This window comes from Octopus bimaculoides, chromosome 1 (genome assembly GCF_046866305.1).
Source record: "Octopus bimaculoides isolate indiv1 chromosome 1, ASM4686630v1, whole genome shotgun sequence".
Lineage (NCBI taxonomy): Eukaryota > Metazoa > Mollusca > Cephalopoda > Octopoda > Octopodidae > Octopus > Octopus bimaculoides.
Genome location: NC_142928.1, coordinates 55,641,198 through 55,667,706, shown reverse-complemented (window position 1 = coordinate 55,667,706; position 26,509 = coordinate 55,641,198). Strand labels below are relative to the sequence as shown.

At 34.3% G+C, this 26,509-nt stretch overlaps 1 protein-coding gene across 1 annotated transcript in view; it reads left to right on the top strand.

The window, feature by feature from the left end:
- LOC106883885 (peregrin) overlaps window positions 1–26,509 on the top strand; it is a 103,887-nt gene that overhangs the window by 16,216 nt on the left and 61,162 nt on the right. The window contains exons 3-4 of the mRNA XM_014935024.3: window positions 6,459–7,315; window positions 22,694–22,847. Coding sequence (XP_014790510.1) covers window positions 6,459–7,315; window positions 22,694–22,847 — 1,011 coding nt within the window. The remainder of the gene's footprint in view (window positions 1–6,458; window positions 7,316–22,693; window positions 22,848–26,509) is intronic.

Below are 26,509 nucleotides of genomic sequence, written 5' to 3'. Positions count from 1 at the left end.
TCTTATGACGCTGAAAGTATTGAGCATTGTTATGTTTTTGTGTTTATGATTATAAACATTGTACATAGTATTCCTATGTATTCAAACACTGTACATGTATACATGGATGTAAATGTAACATCGTCCTTACCAACAGTGATGGGACATTCAGTGAATGTTTATACCAGTCCTTTTCTTATGAAGCAAGCCTAGTTCTGTGAAACCTAAACTGCTAGGATATAAACATATATCTGGTCTGCATGCTCAAAGCACTATTGTATAGCACCAATAGTTAGATCTGATACTCAACCAGATTGGCTTAACCAATACTCGCAGGCAATGTTTAAATTTGGTCAAAAAAGCTGATGAAGATTTTGTCATCTACTGGAGTGGTTAACAGAGAGTGTGAGAAATTCAGATTGAATGAGTTGCCCTCAGACATGTTCAAGTGTTTAATTTATGTTCAAGGTGTTACTGCAAGCAAAGATGCAAATATATGTTCCCGGATATTATCAAAATTTAACTCTGCTGGCAGTAGCAGAAGAATGTCAGAGGATTATTAATCTAAGATATGGCACAAATAAAATTGAAGAGAAAGATTGCTCTCAGGTTCAAGCATGTTGACTGGTAATGAATAAGAAACAAGAGAAAAAAATGTTAAGACCGAATCCATGTTATGGGTGCAGTGGTGTACATTTTAAAAATAACTGTCTATTTAAAAATAACTGTCTATTTAAAAATAACTGTCTATTTAAAAATATGAAATGCTTCAAGTGTGGTAAAATAGGCCATAAAAAGTTGCACTGTAGGACAAAACATAAAAAATGGTTCAACAGAAAAAATCATGTAAATGGGTTATTGGTGATAAAAAATAGAAATGAGCCTCAAAAGAAATTTGCATATGTAAAAATTAATAGCACAGACATCAAGTTAAAATTGGATACAGGCAGTGACATCTCAATAATTAACACAGATATCTGGAAAAAAAAGTGGGAGACCTCAACTTCAAAAATTGCCCATGGTGTTTCTGGGGAAAAAAAAGAATAATATATTTATAAGTAACATAACATTTCGTGAAAAAACCTAAAAAGCTGAAGTTTTTGTGTTATATAATACCACAAATTTATTTGGTATGGACTGGATGGAATTATTTAACTTATGGGACTTCTCCATAAATCTTTTCTGTAAAAATATGAATGGTTTTTCCTCCAGTACAAATAAGTCGTTAGATGAATTGAAAAATGAAAATTTTTTAATATTTTTCCTGAAGTTCTGTCTAATAAATTAGGTCTGTGTACCAAAACAAAGGCATGGTTTCAAAAAAAAAAAAAAGAAAGAAAACGCCATACAAGTATTTAAACAAAAATGAACTGTACTGTTTGCAGTATTAGGACAGATAAACTTAGAGAGACTAGAAAAAATTGGAGTTATCCAAGAATTGGAATATAGTCAATGAGCATCACCAACTGTTTACGTTAAGAAAAAGAATAATAAAATCAGTATGTGTGCTGCTTTTTCCACTGGCTTAAATGAATGTCTTAAAACATTCGCTATCTACTCCGGAGGATATTTTTGCGAAATTAAATGGTGGCAAGATGTTTTCTAAATTAGATCTCTCTGATGCATACCTAGAATTAACACACATAAAGAACTGTATAAATACAACAGGTTACCATTTGGCTTAAAAGTCGCAGCAGTGATTTTTCAACAGATTATGGATGCAATGTTAGCAGACTGTGAATTTGCAAGTCCATATCTGGATGATATACTCATTAAAAGTGAATTTAGGGATCAACACACAGAGAATGTAAAAATGTATTTGAAAAAGTTAGGGATTACGGCTTTACTTTGAGTGAAAAGTGTGAATTTTTTGTACCAAAAATAAGATATTTAGGACAAATCATTGACAGAAATGGACGTTGAATAGACCTGTCATGGCCAAACACAATTACATCTTTCGTTACTGTATTTCTAACCCAAATACACCCCTCATGAGTTTCAATTAGATTCTAAAATAATTATGAATTTAGACTAGTTTCATTAAACAACAGTAACTTTTTTACTTATCAACATATTAATGTGATATTTGGAACATAATTGAAGAAAGGATTCTTAATCAATTCTATTGCATAACTTTTGTCTCAAAGTGACTCTCATTACAGGTAAATACAGAAAAATATAAAAATATTTATATTTTGCTTAAACATCATAGAAAATGAGCCATCAGTTAATATTCAATGAGCTATGCAGCAAAATTATAACATAGGAAAATTGTGTACATTACTAGATTATCAGTTGAATTTAATGCACATAAGAACAGGTAAAGGTAAAATAAAAATGAAATACTGGAATTTGTTTTTGATAAAAACTAGAAAATTAAATACATCAACTAAATGAAATAAACTTACACATATACATGAATACACAAGAATATATATAATAAAGATTTACAATAGAAGAAATTAAATCAAAACTTGTCACTCACCTTACAGGCAAATTAAAATTACAGGTAAAAGTAAAAATGAAGTAAATTTGAAAAATATTTATACAATCTAATCATACATGTATACAATATTCACACAATATTACTGTCATGGAAATTTGTAAAACATCCCACTCTACATACTGTATCCTTGTAGAATGCACATTGGAAAGAAGTTTCAACTGGTTGCCCACTGGAAGTTTTTCTTTGTTGATGTAGACATACTAACATTATTGCCTCTTTTCCCAGTATAAAAACTAAACCCACAGTAGTACCCAGTATTTGCATCACAAATTTTCCAAACTTTGATCCCCTATTTCGTGGGCTTTCCTGGCATATATTGTTGGAAGTGTACCCTTCCTTTATCCCCCACCATGCCCTCATTGACGGATAGGTATCTATCCAGGTTGTAAAGTGTTTTATATGCATTTTGAATGCAGTCGATGAGGAGTCTTATTTTAAATAAGGGATCAAAGTTTGGTTCTCCACGTACTGGAGTACTGCTAGTGTCTCTCACATGTAAATACTGGTTCAATTTCATAAATCGTGTCCTTGACATAACACTAGAAACGTACCGATCGTCAAAAGGTTCCTGATTGCTCTAGTAATTTGCAATTCTGGGTAATTGTCTTATACCTACAATAATATTTATGGCAAAAAAATGCCCATATTTCTTCTACGCTTATGGGAAACCACAAACTATCTTTTTTTCCAGTTTATTTACATTTTGCATAACGATTTGTTTCTGCAGTGCTGGCTTCTAACAAACTTAATGTAAAAAATTATAAAAAAAAGTTTAACCACTTCCTGACGAAGACTATAAGTAAATCCAGTCTCCTCAGAAAAATTGTTTAAGTATTTTTTAACTTCTTACTCCATTCAGGTGTAAAATTGTCCTCGCTGTCGCTATTGCTGCTTTCAGTTCCTTCAGAATTGCTGCTTTCAGTTTCAAATACAGAAATATCCGATTCATTCTCATACACCACATGCTTTTGTAGTTCACTCATACTTTTGCTCCATATCTTCCACTGAAAATCCCTCAAATTCGGAATCACTGTTTGATAGCATGAAACTCCTATCCATCTTAAAAGTTGAAAAAATGTGGAAAAAGATCTCCCAAAATTCACAGAGTTCAGATATCATGTCAAACAATGTCGGATATTATAACTCAATTATTTACAAAGTGAAATCATGTGTTTTCACAAATGTACTAATGAAATTTCTGCTGAAATTCACATTTAAATAACAATAGGTTTCCTGGGCTGGGTTGGTCATTTGACCGAAAAAATTTTTCACCCGGCTATGGCTCGGTTGGTATCAAAAGAATTAAAAATATGCCTCCTCTGACAAATATAATGACTATACAAGCATTTTTAGGATTGGCAAATTGTTACCAAAATTATATTCCACATATGCGTAAGGTGAGAGTTTCTTTGAATAATCTGCTGAAAAAGATATGAAATGGAGTTGGTCAGAAAATTGCCAAAAGGCGTTTGATGAAATTAAAAAATACTAACATCTGATTTATCATTAGCACACTTCGATCCTGCAGTAGAGATTTTTATAGCTTCAGATGCTTCTGAATACAGTATAGGAGCTGTGATGCTACATAAAGATGGTAGCATGAAGGTGGTGATTCATGCTTCATATTCTGATATCAACAGAGAGAAATTACAGTCAAATCGAAAAAAGCTCTAGTGATTATTTTTACCGTGAAAAAATTTTCGCAGGCTTTTGTATGGTAAAAGTTTTTGTCTACAGACAGATCATCCATTATTAACAATATTTGGGTCAAAGAAAGGAATTCCTATCCATACTGTTAATAGGTTGCTATGATTTCATGAATTTAGGTTGTGTGGATTGTCCATCAAGACTGATTTTAAAAAATGCGGAACCATTTGAAGATATCATGATTGCTGCTTTGTGAGTGAAAAATGAAATTGAAAATGTTTTGTGTATCGTCATTCTTGAACTGTAGGTTACTTTACATGACAAAATTAAAATTGGAAAACAATAATTTCATTATAAAAATGAAAAAAAAAAATACTGAAGGCTACAAGTGATAAAAATATGTGCAACACAAATGTGAACCATTTCTCACTGAGTGACAATGGATTGATAATTGCACAAAGAGTTGTAGTGCCAGCCACACTACAGAAGCAATTACTAAAGAAATTTCACATTGGTCACCCAAGGATTCCAAGAATGAAATCATTAATGAGAAGTTGGCCAACAATGGACTGTGACATTGAAGAATCAGTGAAAGCATACAGAGGGTGTGCCTTAGCTGCAAAAGCGCCTACCACTAAATGGCAACCATGGCCAAAAACATGTTCCATATGCCAGACTGCATGTTGCTTATGCAGGTCCACTTAAGAGTTCATATTACCTTGTTGTAGTAGACAGTTTTTCAAAGTGACTGAAAGTGCATAAATGCAAAAAGCCAACAACTGCAGCTGCAATAAGTTTTTTACACAAATTGTTCATCAGATATGGTATTCTGGATACTATTGTATCTGATAATGGAACTCAATTTATGTTTGACGAGTTCAGAAAATTTTGTAAAATGTTTGTTATTGAACATGTGACCACTGTGCTGTATCATCATAGGTCAAATAGACAAGCAGAGCATTTTGTTGACATTTTCAAGAGAGCATTGATAAAAGCGAACCGTAAAGTTATGGACGATATTGCACCTCAATAATTTCTTAGAGTGTACCAAGTAACACCTGATCTGAAGAAAGGTCAGATCTATCTTTGACAAGCTAATACTGAGTGAAAATAAAAAAAATGTGAATAACAAAAATTCTTCAAAATTCTTCAAGTTAAGTGACAAAGTTTTTTTTTAAACCTATAGATATGGTAAAGAAAGCTGGGAGGATGGTGTAATTATTAAACAAACTGGAAGAATGCTTTTCCTGGTAAAAGGAAAAAATGTTTAACAAAAGATTCACGGAATAAACAGTCATGAGAAATGAAATCCCCATGGAAGTATTGTACAACACGTTTGAGGTACCAATATCCAAACAGTTTGTGACTATATGTTCTGGTACCAGAAAATGGAAAAGAACAGAAACACTATAATTGAACCCTAAGTGTAAGAGTTATTAAAACTCAGAGCGGAGTTCAATTCTCAAAAGAGAAGATAGGGGAGACTGATTCTAAAAAGGGGAGATGTGAAAGGATCCTGACCATCCCCATATGACTTAAAGGGGGCTGAGACATTTCTGTCAAGTCATCAGGAGTTCGAGTTGGTAAGCAGTTCATTGTGAGCCATTGATATAAAGCTTTGAGTCTCATGTAATAGTAATAGTAGTGCATCATGTAAATACTTTCTTCCCCCCACCTTGCTTTGTTATATTATATATCCAATACAAGGATATAAAAATTTGTTTTGGTCGAAAGTTTAAGTTGGTCTGTTGGCAGAGTCATTAGAGTGTCAGATGGAATATGTTGCAACATTTGTTCCATCTCTCTGTGCTCTAAGTTTACATCCCACTGAGACCCACATTATTTTTTGTCCTTTCAGGACCAATAAAAAGTACCAGCCTAGTGCTAATGCAGCCCTCTCTCCATTCAGCTGTTATATCCTAGTGTATCACTGCATCATGAGTTGGAAAGCTGAAAGGATGTCTGTGTTTGTTTGCATCTACAACAATTAGCAAAGGCTAATTGTACATGCTTACCAAGCCATACTTGCTTGCAAGTGATGTTTGTAGTACCTTGAAAGTTAAAAACTATTTTAGCCATTAATTGCAACAAAAGGATCCAGTTGTTGAACCTTAAACTATCACTAGTGGAATCAGAGTATGACCCTAACTGCTTCATTTATACTCTCTTCATTGTTTATTCTGGATGTAAGTTTCATCTTGAAATATAATTTTTAATATTTTTTTATTGTTTTTTCTTGTTTGTTTCTTTTAAACTTGAAATGAAATGAAGTTGTTTTATATTAGCATCCATTTTCTGAATTTTTTTTTTTTTTTTGACATTTTAGGATCATGCTTGGCTAGAAATTATTAATGAGAAAAGACGGAATGATAGTCTTCAGATAATTACTCAAGAAGTATTTGAAATTTTGATGGATCGATTTGAGAAAGAAGCTTTCTTTCAGAGTCAGAGTTCTGGGAAGGATAACAATCCGTCTATTGATGAAGACGCTGTCTGTTCAATTTGTATGGATGGGGAGTGCCAGAACAGTAATTACATTTTGTTTTGTGATATGTGTAACCTTGCTGTTCACCAGGAATGTTATGGTGTACCGTATATTCCTGAGGGCCAGTGGCTCTGCAGGCGTTGTCTTCAATCACCTTCTAGAGCAGTAGATTGCTGTCTCTGTCCAAACAAGGGTGGTGCTTTCAAACAAACTGATGATGGTAGGTGGGCTCATGTTGTATGTGCTCTCTGGATACCTGAAGTTGGATTTGCTAATACTGTATTCTTAGAACCTATAGATAGTATAGACCATATTCCACCTGCCAGATGGAAACTTACTTGTTACATTTGCCGACAGCGCGGAACAGGGGCATGCATTCAGTGTCATAAAACTAATTGTTATACTGCCTTCCATGTGACTTGTGCCCAACAAGCAGGCTTATATATGAAAATTGAACCTGTACGTGATGTAGTAAACACTGCTGCGCTTGGGGTGCGCAAGACATCTTATTGTGACGTGCATACACCTGCCGACTCGGAATGTACACCTATGTTAAGTGATGAAAACGATGAAAAATCACCTACTGCCAAGCATGCGAAAGCTAAATCGCGTATTAAAATGAGAAAAGCTCGGAAGATTTTAGCTGAGAAAAGAAATGCTCTACCTGTAGTGTCCATACCTACCATTCCACAACAAAAGTAAGTATCTTTTACTTATCAGCATTATTTCCAATATCATTAACATCTGGGATAGCACTGTAGATTACAGATGCTTGTTTTTGGCAAGTACTGTAGATTACAGATAAATTCCAAGAAAACTAATTCTAACCCAGTTTTGATTCATGATAGTAGCCATTTTGTTTTAGTTTTGTTGCTGACACTTTTGAGAAAAAGTATGAACTTCACACATTCTTGTTTCTTGTATTTCATAAACTGGAATTTTTGAATGTAAGAAATCAATATTATTAATATCCGGGCCTCAAATATATGAAATTTCATCTTTTTTATCTCCGTGCTTGTATAGTCTAAGCCAGGTGTTAGATACTATACTTATTCTAAACAAATTTGAGAAAAGTAAGATATAAAATCATGTGTAACTACATTCCAACAGATTGTGCCTCCAAATACCACAATTCAGAGATTTTGCTCACTCTGTTTGAATCTAGTATGCTTTCTTCACAAGTTGTTCATTTACAAAGTTCCTAGATGAATTTGTTTGGAAACATTACAGTCACACCTTAGCTAAAACTACATGAAGAAAATTGGTCATCCTCTTTAAAGGCAAGATTTAGTTTAGCCTCAATTAGTTTACTTAAAAACTAAAATGAATGTTCTACTTCGTCCTAAGTAGAAATATAGCATCTATAGATATAACAGTTCACCTGATAGTTGTGTTAGTAGATTGTTGATGATAGTCTACTTGGTAGGATGCAGATCATCAACTTTGGTATGGTATTACTATTGTATGGCTGGTTCAGGTTATAGTTAGGTAATTCTGGTGTGGAGAGATTGTATATAACACTTTGTTATAATATCTTTCTTCTACTTAGTCCAGAATAAGTGGAGTTTAAAGGTATCTATCATTGAAATCCAAACCTTATTATATGAATATTTCAAAGCAGTCAGCATTCCTTTGGTGCTGCTGTCGCAATGGAATTGTGTGTTTAGGCTGGATTGGTTCTGATTTTGAAGTGGTATGTCACAATAGTACCAATGCTGTAATTTGGAATATTTGTAGTAACAATGATTCCATGGTGGGAAATTATTGTGATTGAGCAACACATCAGATACCAATTATTTGATTTGTTAAACAGTATTTTCTAAACATTTAATTAACCAGTTCCATTTGATATCTTTTGTTAATTAGTTATTATATTGACTTTGAAAACATTTGTGCATAACTTGCAAAAATGCTGGAGTGTCCTACAATTCCTCAAAGTTTTCTTAATGTGATATTTATATGTGTATTTGTTAAAATGTATCAATATTTGAGACTCATCTGTGCTTGTTAGTTCTTTCGTCTATGTATTTGGTTTTGCATAATGTAAATTGTACCTTTCTGCTCAAAGATACAAATCCAGATCCTTTCATTGATTTGCAATATTGTCTAACGATTGTAATAATTTTTCAAGGTTTGCAGCTATAATGATCACATCATCAGTGTTATTTAGTTCCACTCTAACCTAAGTTCAAATAATGCTTTTGTTAATTGTAAATTATACATATTATATTGGCTAAAGGATTGTATGAGCATTGTTGAAGCCCGCTTGATAGGAAGAAGGTAGTTAAGGGAGTGATTTGTGTGTGTGTGTATATGTAAAATATATATATATATATATATGTGCTGGTGCCATGTAAAAAGTACTCAGTTCACCCTGTGGGGTAGTTGATGTTAGGAAGGGTGTCCAGCCATAAAAACCATGCCACAACAGATACTGAAGCCTGGTGCAGTCTTCTGCTTAGCCATCTCTTGTCAAACTGTCCAACCCATGCCAGCATAGAAGGCAGACATCAAATGATGATGATACATACACACATACATACAAAATGGAGACGCGTGCCAACACTTCCATGTGGCGTGTTTGCACAATTGGGAAGACCTCTTCACACGAAACCATTGGTTGCTTTGTTACCTGGCAAATAAGTGTGTGTGTATATATATATTTATATATCTTACTGAACCTGTACAATGTAATCCTGTACTACTGTGGTGCAGTGCCACGTGATGTGACTCAATACACTAGTGGAGTTGTTATTTTATTCTTTTGACAAAAGTTTCCTTCTAATTAATGGAGTTGTATTCTTTGGCATGTTCCAAGGAAATCCAAATATATAAATTGCACAAAAATTATCATCTAGAAGTCTGCATACTCTTGTCATCAAAGTGTTCCATCTAATAGTTACCTTCCAGTTTCTAAATACCGATTCATCTCATATATTGCATCTGTATTTTATTTGTGATGGTTTAACTACTTCTGTCATCAAACATGAGATTGTAGCCAAGAAAAAAAATTATATTCATGAATAACCAGAATCAGCACTCCATCAGTTTCATTGTGAAACTTTTTTTTCTCTCTGCTTCATCTTCCATTTCTATGTTACTCCATTTAAGTTCTTTTTGAAGCTGTTTGTCTTTTTTTAACAATGGTGCCATACATGAAACAGTATTATTTTTATATTGTTTTGTATTGAGGTACAAAATATCAGATAGTATATTTGGATGAATCGATGAATAGAAATGAGATACGGTTTTATTAAAAGAAATGATTATTTTAAATGCAAGCTAATTTTGAAAATTGATTTTACTAGTATAAAACTAGTTTAAACTTCTAAAAGGATGTATTAACTTTACTAAAAAGGAACATGGTTTTATGTTATAAAGAGTAAAGTTCTGAAGGATTTTATTTACATTTGTTAATTTTAAGAATGGAAATTGTATGTTTTTTTTCTAATCTTTTAATCAATATTTATCACTTGTCATATTTTACATAGCATTTCAAATAGAAGGAACCTCTTCTGCAGGTTCCATCTAGTTGAATTACTTAACAAATCTTTTATCCAACATCCTTCATACCCATCACATGGTCATACTGAGTTTTCCTCTCAGCTTATTTGTGCTCTGTCTTTCAAGCATAGTAACATTAAAGCATTGGAGCATGCTTGCCTCATTTCTTTCCAGCTTTCATCCATCCTCCACATTCATTGTCCTCACTTCACAGTCATGCAGTATCACATTTCTTACAATCATACAATCTGCCTTACATTTGGAGGAAGAATTCCCTTTTTTGCTAGCAAGACTTTCCTCACCATTTTTATTTTGGAACATTCTTCTCTATTGTTAGTAAGGTCCCCTGTTTAACAGAAGCTATCAACTTGTTTTTGGTAGCCCTCTGAGCATTTGCAACTATTTCATGTTTTCTTACTGTTTTACTATTATCGACTCGGCTTGCGAAGACCTGTTGGGGCAAGCGAAAGTGAAATCATGTTGGCACCTGTACCAGTAGATCATTAAGAGCACCGTCGGAGCATGATCGTTGCCAGAGCACCAGCTGTCTGGCTTCTATGCTGGGGGCACGTAAATAGCACCCATTTGAGCGTGATCGTTACCAACATCGCCCTCCTGGCACGTGAAAAGACATCCGAGCAAGTTCATTGCCAGTACCGCTGGACTAGCTCCTGTGCAGGTGGCATGTAAAATACACCATTTTGAGCGTGGTCGTTGCCAGTACCTCTTGACTGGCCTTCGTGCTGGTGGCACGTAAAAGCACCCACTACACTCTCGGAGTGGTTGGCGTTAGGAAGGGCATCCAGCTGTAGAAACTTTGCCAAATCAGATTGGAGCCTGGTGTAGCCATCTGGTTCACCAGTCCTCAGTCAAATTGTCCAACCCATGCTAGCATGGAAAGCAGACGTTAAACGATGATGATGATGACTCTTGAACAATCTGCTACATTTGAGGTCTTCTGTCAGCCTCTTTATAATTCCATTACACTTCTTGTGTATTCATAGTTTACATTCAGTGCACTATAGAATTCCTAGCTACTCTTTTCCTGCATATTGAGCATTCCAGTTGGCAGTAGACCCCTGTTTTCTTTCTTGATGAATTAACTTTTGTCTTTGCATGTTTATTTTAAGAACTTTCAATTTTTGGCTTTATTTTCATGTTTGGAATTACTTTTGTAATTCTTCAACAAATTCAGCCCTGAGAACTAAGTCATCAACATACAGATGTTCTAGAGGCAGCTAGTCTTAAATTCCTCTGTCATGGCTGGAAAACCATAAAACCAGGAGAGTGCTGAGAACTGAGTTTTAACAGACATCTACCTGCAAACTAAATTTCCCACTGAACTTGAGCATAACTCCCAGCCTACTGTCAACTCTCTGTACATTACTTTTATGTCATCTATACTTTGTCTCTTTTAGTAACTACTTGGCAAAATAGCATAGTACTCTGTCAAAGCCCTTCTCCAGGTCATTGGGACAGTTTTTCCCATGAACTATCCTCATTCTGCAACCTCTCATAGTAGCATTTCTGTGCCTTCTTTGTAACATTCCATTGTACCACTCATTATGCACGTGCTTTTCACCTACAACATCCTGATTCATACTGACAGATTGCTTTGAAATTCAGAATGGCTCACACTTTTGATTCTTACATCATAGAACATTTGTAAACCTCTGACTTTTCCCTTCTCTCATAATTATGTCTGACATCTGGTTACCTGATATCATTCTGCTTTAGTTATATGATATCATTCCTTACTCTCCCTTTCTATTCTTTCTAATTCTTTGCCTAAGTTTTTATTTTTCTGCCTATTGTATCATTCCAATACTTTGTTACCTTCTGTCTGACTGTAATTTTGTTCCTTACACAGATCTAACCTGTGGCTTGCAATAGGTTCTTTTGTAGATACTTCCAGTTGTTTTCTGTATTGTAGGTTCCTAAATCCTCTTCCTTCTTGCAATATGTTATCTTGTACCCCTCATCTTTCAGTTTCCATGCCACCTTTCTTCAGATTGTCTCATGTCTGGGTTCCTGTAGCTCTTATTCAGATATCATTAATCTCTAGTCTTTGTTAAGTATTACATTCTTCATTGGGAAAAGACAGCAGTATTAATAAAAATTACATCTTGGGATGTAATTTTAAACATTGCAAGATTTCTCTGATAAGTCAGATCAATGTGGTTCATACTTAGTTTAAACTTCTATGTATGTATCTGCAAAGAAATTAGCTCCAGAGGGTTGCAATCTTAGGGAGGAATGGTTGAGTGAAGTGTTTCATCTGGGATTTGGGAAGTGAGACACTGTAACAGTAATGAGAAGCAAACATGTTGCTTAGTCCTGCTACGATTTATGATCAAAGGCGTTCCAGCCATGATAATTCTTTCTTCAGGCTTAGTGTATCTAGGATTGCATTCCCTAATATGTCCTTTGTTTTCTTTTTAGGGTGTGATAAGTGAAGGCTATCACTACATTGGAATAGGCTTGGATGGTGTGGTACAGCTTAACAGTACAAAAGAATACAAACTGTAGTAGTAATAATAGAAGAAAGGCTATAGAGTATAGATGGGCAAGTGATTGTAGCATGTTGGTCAATGAAAGTTTGCTGATCAGTTGGATGGCCGGTTTTGGATAGGGTCTAAAGTGTTCTAATATGGACCACATTTGTATATTGTTGAGGGTCAGCGAGTATTCAGAGCTGAAATTGTTCTTGACTTCGAAGTAAAACTTTTGGAAAGCAGTTTTGTCAGTAGTTTGGAGATGTTACTATGAAAGATAGAGATTGTGGTGGTAACAGATTCTGATTTAGCATATCCAGCTTCAAAGCAGTAATGGAAGTTTGGTATGAGTTTATGCATAATTGATGTATTTTTGCATAAGGATAGGGAGGAGTGAAGAATGGTATCTTCTATGTAGGCATATGCTTCGGAGTAAACTATAGAAAAGGAAATTGTAGCACATACCTGTTGGTTAGTAAAGCTCGCAAAGGAAAGACATCAGTGTTGGAGTAATTGGGGAATAAAATCACAATTTTAAAACCTAACTGAAGCAGCATTACAAACCCATCATTTTCTTGTGAACCCCTTCAAAGTTTGAACAAAACTTAACCTAAACTTTAGCAACCTACACATATTTCTCTCCAATTCAGTATTCAACCACCACACTACTCACTGACTTTATAGCTTAGGGGATGTTTTAAACAGTTATTGATCAACTCAAGACATCTGAAGTTTTTGCTATGAATTGTATTAAATTTGTAGTGGAAGAGAGCATAATCATTGAAATTGCTTTCACTAGTCTAGTGTCTATTTTTGTTTCATGTATAACAGATATGCAAACATCATACTCTGAACTCAGTCTTGGTAAACCAATACACATTTCTTTCCTTTGCTCCCCAAAAAGCATAGACCATCAACAACTTTTCTCCACTGTTCTCAACTTCGGGCTGTCTTTTCCTCTCCCAGGTCATGTAGATTTTGAATTGTCATCAAATCTTCTGTAACTTTTCTTTCTTTCTAGTTAGGGTTGCTGACCCAGTGCAGACCCAGTTTTTTTTTTGTACTTCTAGCAAGGAGTGATCCATATTAGTCTGGTTTCTATCTTCGACAGAGCTTGGGAGGCCCCATTAGGAGCTTGTGCTCAGGGTCATTACAGCACACAAACCACACCAAGGACTTACCTGAATGAGTTGCTATATATATGGAAGCCAAATCTTATTCAGATCACTTAAGCCATCATAGAAATAGAAAGGCACATCAAATAACATAGAACTATATACACTGTCTAGAAAAAAAAGATGGAATGGTCATGGCTAGAAAGCCTTTGATCATCGCTCAATCAGGACTACATCATAGACTTGGGACTATATTATAACCACTGGTGATATATAAATTTCTTTTCAATTACTTAACTCTAAATAAATATTAAGTCTTTTCAAGGTCACTAAAAATATATATTCTTTTGCTATACAAAATTCAGTCAGAAACCAAGACAGAACAGACTGTCAAAAGATTTCTGATGTTTTAGTACTATTATCAGTGTCAATTGCTTTGCTCAGTCATGGTGAGTGGCAATGACAGGCAACTACAACTCTCTCCCTCTCCATCTGACTTGTTCTGTCACTGCTTGTCTGATTTTATCTGGGGACATGAGGAAGTGATAGTTCATGAACTTAATCTACATACTGCTGGCAGATCTGCTTTTGGCCACCCTTGTTTAGCTGTCCAAGTGAGATAATATTGCTTATTTCATAGTACAAAATACAAAAAAAAAAGATATGAAAATGAATGTTTAATAACAAATTTAACTAAAGAGAACTTTGTATCACATTACTCTTGATTCCAATAACCCCCTTTTTTTTCAATGTCTTGTTACACTTTAATATAGAAGTCTATTTATTTGTCTTGTTCTGTTCGTATTGAGGTCAACTCATCTACTATAAAAAAAAAAGAAAAAAATAGAGAAGGGTGGAAAGAATGAAAGAAAATTGTTTCTAATTCAGTAGGGTTTGGGAAAAAGAATTACTACTTAATGTATTGTTATTTATTTAGGTTTCTTAAAGTATTACTTACATAGCTTTCTTCTGTTTAGAGGCACTTAAAATGTCTCATTGAGCCATTAATAAATTTTCTGCTTCTCTACCTTCAATATGGCATATAAACTATTTAGGATGGATTTTTTTTCTCCATTTTGTTTTTCTAATTTTACATCAGAAGACAGACTGTAGAATTCTTGGATCATTGAGCTTAATACAATGTAAATTTGAACAAAGACATATATGCAAGTATGTGCATGCACACACATGCATGCATGTGTGCATGTGCATACTGATGTTTCTCATGGGTCAAGGGTGAATGCATATCAAGGGAATATGGGGGTGTCATAGCATAGTATGTAGATTTATGATGTGTAGCCGTAAGGCAATGGTTGGTTGACCCAATAGGTGCAGAGGTGGTGATGATTTGGAAGAATTTAGGTTTGGATGTAGGGAAGAGATCAAGAGTGTTTGGGATGTGTATATGTTGGTTAGGAATGTATCTGAGGATGAAACTTAATGTACAAAAGTTTGTGAAAGACTTAGGCTCTGCATAAGTAGCATCAGTATAAGGTCAGTGCAAGAGCCAAGAATTGTGTGTATTGAAATTACTTAGATTGATAAATTTAAAACAGAATAATGTGAGATAGAGCTCTAAGTCTCTCAGTGGTTCACTTGTAACTGCATTGCAGCTGTTCAGGCCAAAAAAAAAAGCCTACTACACTTAAAAAAAAAAAAATCAAAAGTCTCTTACCTTTATAAACTGCTTGAAGGCACTTCATTTGTGACCATTCCATATATTTTTAAAGACAGGTGAGGTGTGATATGAGGCACATATAGAAGTTATTTATAGCAGGTCATGCAACCATACAGAAGCTTCCTCAAATGCTTCTCAAGGTGTTTAAGAAAGAAATAAAGTAATTTCCACTTGAATGCTCAAAGAGTGCTCAAGTCTCTGTGACCAAATAAAATGTTGATATACTTATCTGTGACATCTTTGCTTTTACGAGCTACTTCAGTGTCAGTTCATTACTTGTAAGGATTGAGATTAGCCTCCTCTTCAGTTGTTGTCAATATAATGTGTTCTCACAAATTTTTGCATAAATTAGCATTTTGAACTATGTACTAGTTTACTGAGCTAGATATATGATTTCAACCAGGTGTGGGCAACCTTTTTGTTTTTTGTGAAGTGGGTTGCATTTGACATGGTTCATCATCAAGTAGGCTGTGCTACTAGAAAAACTAAGGGCAATTTTTTGCTAGGCCATTCAGAATGTCTCACAGGTTGTTCATGATTTATTTCGATTATCTTTAGTTTAATGGCATTGATGAAACTTATTGATTTTCCAACAATAACAATTATTTCCATTGCTATCCATTCAACAGTATAATATACCGGTAGTATTTAGATTTTTGTCATTTCCCTAAAAAAGCAGACTATGAATTAATTGCTAAGATTCTCAATTTTAACAAACACCAATTTGATACAGAAAAGACCATTCCCATCACCAACAGGCTAGTTCTTTTTGTGTGGTTGAGTAGTTTGCTTTTCAACCACATGGTTTTGAGTTCAGTCCTACTTAATGGCACCTTGATCAAGTGTCTTCTGCTATAATGTGGACTGAGAAAGCCATATGAGTGGATTTGGTAGATGGAAACTAAAAGAAGCCCATTGTGTGTGTGTGTGTGCACACACGTGTATGTGTGGGTGTATGGGTGTGTGCATGCGCAGGCATGTGTGTTTCTGTCTCCTTGTCTTGACACCAAAAAAACAGTTGAAAATTAGTGTCATACAAACATTGTCATTTGTTTCCAATCTTCTGTGCAAATATATCTGGCCATGGGGAAATACTATCTTGCTTAGAAAAATGTGACAATGGGCATTTGCTATAGAAAACCTACCTCAATGGACTCTGATTCATGCAAGCATGGTAAAGTGGATGTTAAAGCAATGATGATGATAATGTTAATATTGGGTTATAAGCTATTAGTTGTAAGTTTCAAAAGGGAATATATATAAAAAGATCATATTTTGTGAATTTTAGGTGCATTGTTTTGAAATTTAAGTTTGTAATGGTTTAATAAACTCTTCAGGTGCTAAGACTTATTTTGCATTTTTACTTTCCATAGAATATCTTATGATCTTCAAAGCCTAATAACTGTGTGTGTGTGTGCATGCGTGTGTGTAGACACACACACACACACACACACACACACAAATTAGTTGTGACTGGCTACTTCACCTGTCATGCTCATTAACAATGTTACTATTTTTGCCCCAATGGCATTTATGAAAATCCTCATTGATTTATCAGCAGTATTAGATATTTCTATCACCAGCATTGTCAAAGAACTAATGTGATGTGTTCTTAATATATCTTGCACAATTTGCCATCTATATCAAAATATCCTAAGATCTGAATTTTTTTCTTATATGTATGTATTAAAAAAGAAGAATTAAATTTTTTAGTGAATTAAAGTTATAGGAATTTAAAGTCTGAGTTAACTATAACATTATTTTCTACAAATGTTCCAACTATTTTGTTTTCTTTTGGCAATTAACTGAAATGTAAATGTGAATTGGTAAATTTCCTTGATATCATTTATTATCTGACTGTTCTGGATATCATATATCTTGTACTAATAACTATACTCTTGAAGGCTTGACTTCCTCTTTCCTCTTCCTGAGTGAAATCTTTTAATTAACTTAAAGTACTTACGTAAGAAATGTGTGGGAAGTAAACTCGTCATTTCTTGAAATAATTTATTCCTATATTTTCTCTTATTAGTTGTCTCCAGTTAGTTACCATGAATTACTATGTTTGTTTGTATAATGTGCACACGTGTATAATGTGCACCCCTAGTTATAAGCAAAGAATTTTAGAAAAGAAGAATTTGGTCAGGTTTATTATAATTACTGTATTAAATTCTTTGTAAAAGTTTGGTTTTGTTCCATAGAGAAGTACTACTGATGCTGTCTTGTAAGACGGCTTCAGGAACATTTTTCTAAATGTAAATCGTATTTTGCATTTGTCAGCCTTGAAAATCCTTTGATAGGGTCCCTTGCTTTGTGATCTGGTAGTCCCTGAGGAAGCTAAGAACAGATGAACAAGTAGCTCATAAAAGCCATAAAAGCAATATATAGGAGTACTAGCTGTAAGGTGCAAGTTAGCAACAATGTAGTAACGAATTTAGTGTAGAAGTATAGCTCACTAGGTTTTGATTCTCAGTCCTCTTGTTTTTATCATAGTCTTCCAGGCCATAACACTAGAATTTAAGACTGGTTTCCTTTGGGAACAGCTACATGTTGATGTCCTTGTTCTTAAGGCTGAAACTATAGTAGAATTAGAAAATAAATTCTAGGTATGAAAGGAAAGCCTGGAATCAAAAGGCCTTAAAGTTAACTTAATAAAGAGCAAATTAGGAAAATGGCTCAATATGTAGGAAAAGTGTTGGTAGAAATTCCATAGGGTATACTCAATGCCAGCTATAGATACACAAGAAGTGCAGTGGAATCACTGGTTGGTTAACAGAGAAAGTAGATTTTGTATGCAGCAGAAGCACAGGTGCAATAAACACAAAGAACGAGAAATAAATTTTCTCAAATGTCCAAGAGGCTCCCTACAGGTAGTAGGTTGTTTCTGTTATTTAAGTGACCTAATTAGCAGTGGAGGAGGATGTTCTGAATGCATAGTTATTAAAATAACATGATTGAAAAAGTTCAGTGAGTTATTACTTCATTAGTAACAAATAGTCTTTCTCACAGAGTGAAGAGCAGCCTGTATGATACTTGTGTATGAATATCAGTGCTACATGGTAGGGAGATGTGGTCTCTGAATACAGAGGACATACAAAGAGTTGAAAGGAATGAAACCAGCATGTTCTGCTGGATGTACAGCATCGATGTGCATCCACAACAAAACAAAAATGTGTTAAGAGAAAAATTGGGTGTAAGAGGAATCAAATGTAGCATGCATGAGTGAACTGCATTGGTTTGGTCATGTGATGTGTAAGGATAAGAACAGCTGTATAAAGAAGTGCTGATTGCTAAATATGGGTGGAGCTTGTGGAAGAGGGAAACCCCATAAGAAATGGGATATAGTAGTCAAAACTGATCTCATGATGTTGAACCTCACTGAGGAGATGCAAAAGACTGAGATGACTGTTTGAAAAGACCCATCCATCTTGACAAAAGTGAGGTCCTAAAAGCATTATGTTTATATCTACTCACTGGGCCCTGCTCCTGCACCCAGTATGTCCTTATCACCCTCCCCTTCCCAGCTCATTTTCCTGGCACCCATCCCTTCACAGTTATAGCTACAGCATTATTCAGCTGCTATAATCATATGGGAGCAGAAATGCATATATTTCATTCTCCTTTTATGTTGTCAGTTATGCCCTCCTCTTCCTGGAACTACTTTGTTTTAAAATCTTCCCTCTTAGGACTGCCATTACTTTATCTTTGACACCCTCTCTTATCTACTATTGACATCCTCCTCCCACCCTTGTTTCTCCCCACCCCTGTGACATCTGACATCCCTCTCCTTCACTGTACATTTCTCTCTTGCCCACCCACTCACCTATCCCCATATTTTCTAATCTACCTAGTGGTTTATTATATTCTGTTGGTCTCCTCCCCCTTTTTCCACTGTCACTTCCACTGCCTGAACCACTCTTATTCATTTACCCTCCCCTCCGCCGTATGATATTTACCTCCAACCACACTGCTGCTCTTACTCCACTACATTCACCTTAGACCTCATCTATAACCACTTATCTCTCCTCGTACTCTTATTGAACTTACTAATCCTTCCAGACTCTTTTTCTGTATTCTCTTTAATACTTCCCTTCTAGTATCTTGAGAGCATGTTTTGACACTTTATCACTTCCATCCCAGCTACTCCTGCTCTTCTATAATGTGGTGGGGAAGCCATGTATCTCCTCTATAGTAAGATATCTCTGCCTGTTACTCTTGTCATACTTTAACTTCTCAATATTTGATATAAAGTCACCTGTACCTCTTCACTACAACCAGACTCAGTCAAGGGTCTTTTCTTTGACTAGTGACCTCATTAGTGCTAGTGTCATGAAGAAAGCACCTAATACACTCCGTAAAGTGGTTGGCATTAGGAAGGTCATCCAGCCATGGAAACCATGCTAAATCAGACTTTGGAGCTCAAATGCCATCTATCCAACCCATCCACATGGAAAATGAATGTTAGATGATGATGATGATGTATTTATTAAGTTAAAACTTTTTAGTGGTAGCTATTTCTGGCAATAACTATAATTTATGTGACAAAAACAAGTTCTGAGAAGAGGTTAAAGAAAGTTTATGTAGCTGTAATGGTAATAGAAATTACTATCTTTAGAGTATTGTAACATTTCTAAATGTTATTTTTATTAATATGGGTTTCATTCTTTGTACAGATCAATTCCAGTTGCAAGATATTTCTTTGTATAATTAATAATTTGTAGACAGTTTTATTTTGGTCAAAGACCCTTCTAAACTTGCTTTGTTAATTTAAGAAAACTTTTAAAATCTTGTTATTATAGTTTGGTATTCATGGAAAATAGTTTTGGCATTAAAAGTTCTAGAAAAATGTGAAGTAAAGAGAACTTTAGAAAGGTTGTGAAAATCAGTTCTACTGTGTTGCAATAAATCCCTTTCAGTCACTGAAAATAGCATTAATCAATCTGATAAAATACAACTCATTATCTTGGTTTATTGCCATTAATCAATTAAATTCATCCTCAGCCAAGTGGCACCAGTCTTGATGCTATGAAAAGTCTTTTCTTAACATAACTTATTGGTTGAAAACTTATATATGGAAGATAATATCAGTGATATTAATTTTTTAACTGTTAGTAGGTTTCTAAGTTATTGCAAGGTACTGGAAATAAAACAGAACTCAAATTATAGAAACCTAATTTTCATATATTCTAACTATTTTAACAAGTACAATTTTATTTAAGAAATTACCCTCAGCCATTATTATTAATGATGTTTTTTAAAATACACAATCTGATAAAAAATAAAGGCAATTTTCTATAATTACTCTATATTTGATGGAGGTCTATGTAAATAAATAGGGAGCCAAAATAGCTAAAATCTTAGTTTTATGCCTTATCTCCTTAAACTAAATTTAAGTTTCTTTTATTTTTTTTTTTATTATCTGTGTGCCCTCTTTAGCTGTACAAAAATAAACTTTATTTTTTATCTAAATTCTTGCAAGTAATGTTGTGAAATATATCTAATTCTTGTTTTTTCAGGTTTTTTAAAATTAAATTTACATGTCTTGTGGAGAGATTTACTAACATCATTCTGAATCACTTGTTTACTAAACTGATCATTAGTGACCAACTGTTTAATGTTTGATGCCCTTTGCTACCTCGGTTGCAAGTAACTGTTAAGTCATGTCATAATCAGCAATACTTCTGTCTCTATAACTTGGTTATCAGCCCATTTCAAACTGTAGGCATACACATAAACAAAAACACAGATGCAGGTGGGCAGACAGTCACACTGCTTCGTCACACACATGCTGATGTATGTCAGATGCACGCACGCACACACACACACACACACACACACACACACACACACACTCTCTCTCTCTTTCTCTCTCTCTCTCTTTCTCTCTCTCTCTTAAAGAAATTTCTTGTTTTAAAAGTGTAAATATTTAAACCTTTTATCCTTTTGTTTGTAGAATTCCCCTTTTCTTGTGAGTTTATATAGCAGTTTTGATTTGCTCAGCAAACCAATTATAATAACGTTAATATGATGATGATGATGATGATGATCCTTTCTACTATAGGCACAAGGCTTGAAATTTGAGGGGAGTGGGTAAGTCACATCGACCCCAGTGTGTAATTGGTACTTATTTAATTGACCCTGAAAGGTGGAATTTGGTGAAATTTGAACTCAGATGTAAAGATGGATGAAATGCTGCTAAGCGTTTTCCCTGGTGTGTTAATGGTTCTGCCAGCTTGCCACCTTAATAATGATAAATGACAAAGCAACCATACTCTGGGATATGCCAACACACACAGAGAAATCAAGACTAATAGACTGAATATAGTTGTCAGAGATAAAAATAAAATGCCTTCTAATCAATGTATCAATTTCAACAGATGACAATGTGTCTCTAAAAGAAACAGAAACTCGTAAAATAGAAAGATCTGGAAATAGAGATAACCTTAATGTGGAGCTGAAAAAAAAGAAACAATCCCTTTAACAATAGATGCATTAGGTATGATTAAAAAAACCTTCAGGCAAATACATAACAAAACACCAGGACTTACGGCTATATATAACATACATAAAATAGCACTATTAGGCACTGCACACCTCCTACATAAAGCACTTTCAATACAATGAAAATAACAGCACTAAGACAAACCATAGCACATACCCAAGGCATGCAGAGCTGCGCTCGGTAGTGCAGTGAAAGCATGTGATAAAAATAAACTACTGAATAATAATAATCCTTTCTACTAAAGATATAAGGCCTGAAATTTGGTGGGAGGTGACTAGTCAATTACATCGACTCCAATGTTCCACTGGTGCTTAATTTATCGACCCTGAGGGATGAAAGTTGACCTTGGTGGAATTTGAACTCAGAACATAAAGACAGACGAAATGCTGCTTAGCATTTTGCCTGATGTGCTAACAATTCTGCTAGCTCACCACCTTAATAATAATATAATATAATATAGCATGAAATAAAGAATACCTAGTACATGAATTGTCTCTTAAAACTATTTTTCAGAAACTCTGTGTTTATATGGGCATTTTATTGTGTATATGAATATATGTTGTATTTTTAGATATAGGAAGCATCTACATTTATCCAGTTGGTTACACTTTCAAATGTGTTTTATTTCAATATACTGAAGTTTTAATCCTTCTTCCATAGAGACATTTCAATTAAAAAAATTTTCTTTTCTATTTTTCTTAAACTATTAACAGTTTCTTTACTCTCAGGTTGGCGATTTAATCAATTTTAATTTTTTTTTGTTTATTTTTTATTTAATTTAGAATAACCAAAATTTCTGGCATAATTACTTTACAAAAGAAGCAGCAGTTTTTGGCACGACTCTTAAGTTATTGGACTTTAAAACGTCAATCTAGGAATGGTGTTCCACTTCTGCGAAGACTTCAGTCCAATCATATGACTCGGAATAAGGAACAAGTAAGACAAAATTTTATTATAATCTCTGAAAGCCTCTCTCATTCCTCAGAGTGCTGGCTGTTTTTTCTTGGCTTTCTACTCTTATAATTTCCATTTGTGTCTAAGTTTATTAGTTGTGTGTGTGTGTGTGTGTGTGTGTGTGTGTGTGTGTGTGTGTGCATGCGCACGTGCACACACACACATGCAAAAAGAACAAAACAAAACAACTGGGCATTGCTTTGATATTTTTATAAGTGGGAAGCAGCTATTTTTTGAGGTATGTTGTATTGAAGCCATTGAATACTATTCTATGGTTATTGCTTGTAATTTTGATGATAATCATAGGAATACATTTAGAACTATAGTTACACAAAGAACAAACTCAATACCTAATATACAAACAACAGTTGAGGCTTTGCAACAACAATGCCCTTATGCATCACTTGTGACTTATATTCTTCTGCTAAAATGTAGTGTTACATATATTTAGAAAATGCAGTTATTTGGTGTTCGGAAATATTACAGCTGTATTTTTAATCATACATGTCTTAAACAAGAGTTGCACTTGTTTAAAAAAATCTATTGAAGGTGAGCAATGAAACATGTCCAACAGAAACTCTAAATTAAAACTGTTTGTGTAGAGGGATGTCTTCAAGTCATGTCAAATAGTTTGTCTAGTACTAGAGACATGATAAAATGCACCCAATTAATGTTGCAAAGTAGTTGGGAATAGGAAGTGTAATATCAAAATCACAATAGTCACATGTTAGCTAAGTGTGAACCTCCAGTTATGTGCAAGAACCCTTCGACTGTCATCAAATGAGCACATTGTTGCTTTTCTTCTCAGATAAAGAAAACTGACATTAAACAACTCACTCACCATCAAATTCCCTTTTCTTTTAGGGAAAAATACTTAGTGGCATTTCATCCATCATTACGTTCTGAGTTCAGATTCCACCATGGTCAACCTTGCTTTTCTTGGTTGATAAGATAAGTACCAGCTGAGCACTGGGATTGATGTAATTGATTTACCCCTCCCCTAAAATTGCTGGCCTTGTGCTTAAATTTGAAACCAATATAGAGCAGTGTCATACCTCTATGACTGGCAGATTGGTGAACTGTTATAAATGCAAAGGAGATGCTCTTCATTTAATGGCATGAAACTGGTGAATCATGTTATGAATGTAACAGAAAGAGTTATATGCATAACTAATTAGGAAAGAAATCAACTTAAAGATCTGCAGTTTAGGTTTGTGTTAGGTTGTGATTCTCTGGATACACTCTTCTTAGTGAGATAACTTGGAAGTTCTTAGTTAAGCAGAAGCCACTGTACTTAAGTATATATATAAAGAAGGCCTCTGAGGACACCAAACTCTAGTCTAGTGGTTGACAAGAAAGCTAAATATATCTGAAAGGCTTGTAAGAGCTATGTGATGGTTAGCAATGAATTTAGCAAAGAATTTAGTGTGCAAGTAGATGTCCATCAGGGTTAGCTTCACAGCCTTACCTGTTTGTTATAGTTTTCCAGGTAAAAAAAAGAGAGTTTAAGACTATTTGTCTTTGGAATGTCTCTATGCTAATGACCTATTTCTCATAGCTGAACCTGTCGAAGAAATAGAGAAGAAATTCCAAATATGAAAGCAGAGTCTTAGAATAAAAAATAGTCCTCAAATTAAATCTAGCAAAAGTAAATATTGTAGTTAGTAGGAAAGAAAAACAGGATTCTTCTACCATTTGGGAAGTTGCCATGCTTGACATGCAGAGAAGGAATATGTAACCATTCCATGTGGTGTACCCAGTATAAACTATTGGAGTACCAAAAACTTAGTGGAATCAAGAACAGGTTGACAGGATAACTTTATATATAGCTAATGTTTGGGAGTTGTTAGCAGTTAGACCATCTAACTTTCTTGAAATGCCTTTAAATTTCCTGAGAAAAGGACTGCTTCTGTTACCTAGGTGATCCCAGAATAAAGAAAGTTATGGGAACTGTTATTTCTGTTGGCAACAAGGAGATTCATTCTCCAAGTGAAGTACATTATATGATGCTTGTATGTGAAGCATATTTCATGGTAGTGAAACACTGTTTGTAAAGAAATGAGGTGAATATGTTCCACTGGGTGTGTAATGTTAGTTTGAATATATAATAGAGCACAATTGAATTCAGAGAAAATTTGGGTGTAAGGGAAATTCGTTGTAGTGTACAAGAGAGAAGACTGCATTGGTATGGACATGTAGAGGGTGGTTGTTGGGTTATGAAGGTGTTAAGTGATCCAAGTGGAAGAAAAAGACTGAGAAAGACAGATGTTTGATCTCAAAATGCTGACACTAAAAAAGTAGATGATGTTCTTGTGCACAGGCATGTACATGCGTATATTCAGAAGTTTTAAATTAGAAAATGAAGGTACATGCTGAGAAAATTTATCTTAAAAAGAAAAAGAAAAATCTGTTAGCCATTGATGCTGCTGCATGATATAAGAAAACTGAAGTTTCTAAATGATAGTCAGAGATCTTGTACAATATTGGCATATTAGCAAATTTGTCTTTGAATTTTGGTTCTCTAGCCATTATCTCATTGTCTATCTCTACTTGGGGTTATGGTTATAGCAGAATAACTTTTTAAATACCAGCTATGATGAGTTTGGAATAGTGATATAATCTGATAGACGCATAACATTTGAAAGAGCTGGCAGATTTTTGCCTGTGTGCTTTGGCACATGGAATAAGATTATTTTAATCCCCCAAATATTTTAGCATACAATGCAAATTCTTTTGCTTTAGGTACGGCATATCATTTTTAGTTTGTTTTGCAAAAATCTTTTAGAATACTTTCATTTTAATCTTTCTTGACACTTAAGTATTTATCAACCACATATTTTGAATTGGCTGTTTTGAATTATAGTACTCTTTTCTTATCAAGTACATGTCTGATAACATTGTAATAGGGATTGGTGTAGATTTTTGTCTAAACTGTATGAAGATAGTGTAGGTTTATGATATCATTTATTACTTACAGTACATGTTAAATGATAACCTTTACTTGAGATCTCAGTTAATGCTAGTTATTGCTTAGTTCTATCTATGGAAGTTTCTTTAATTTAACTTATATCACCACATCACTGAAAGACTCTGCCTCACTGGAGCTGTCTAGAGATGCTTCAAAACCATTTGAGTTTGATTTTTTAAGATTTGTTCTTGATATTTTACCAGATTCTGGCAAGAAAATTTACTTGCTTCAGTAATCTTGTCTATTTATACTGGCTGTTTATTTAGACGTATGCTTCCTGTTCTTTTGATAGATAATGACAGAAATCTCTTTTTTACACCCAAGATCATTTATCTGGGAAGGTGTTTTTTGATTTCTTTCTTTTTATCTGCAGAAGTAATTGTCACAAAAAGGAAGTTTGCAATCTTCAGCTTCCTTTTGTGGTTTTCCTAAAGTATCTACTTCTCGCGTGAATCAAATATACTTCCATTAAAATTTTTCCTTTCATTCTTGTCATTTGCTGTTCATTATAATCTCTATTACATCCTCTATATTTGATGGGTGTGCCACTGTCTTAGCCTTTATTGGATGCATTAGACCATTCCATTTAAAATATCAAAACCTATCTTGTTTATCAGAAGATCTTCAGATATTTGTTACAGCAATAATTTAGAATCTGGTCAGCTTCCACTGTATT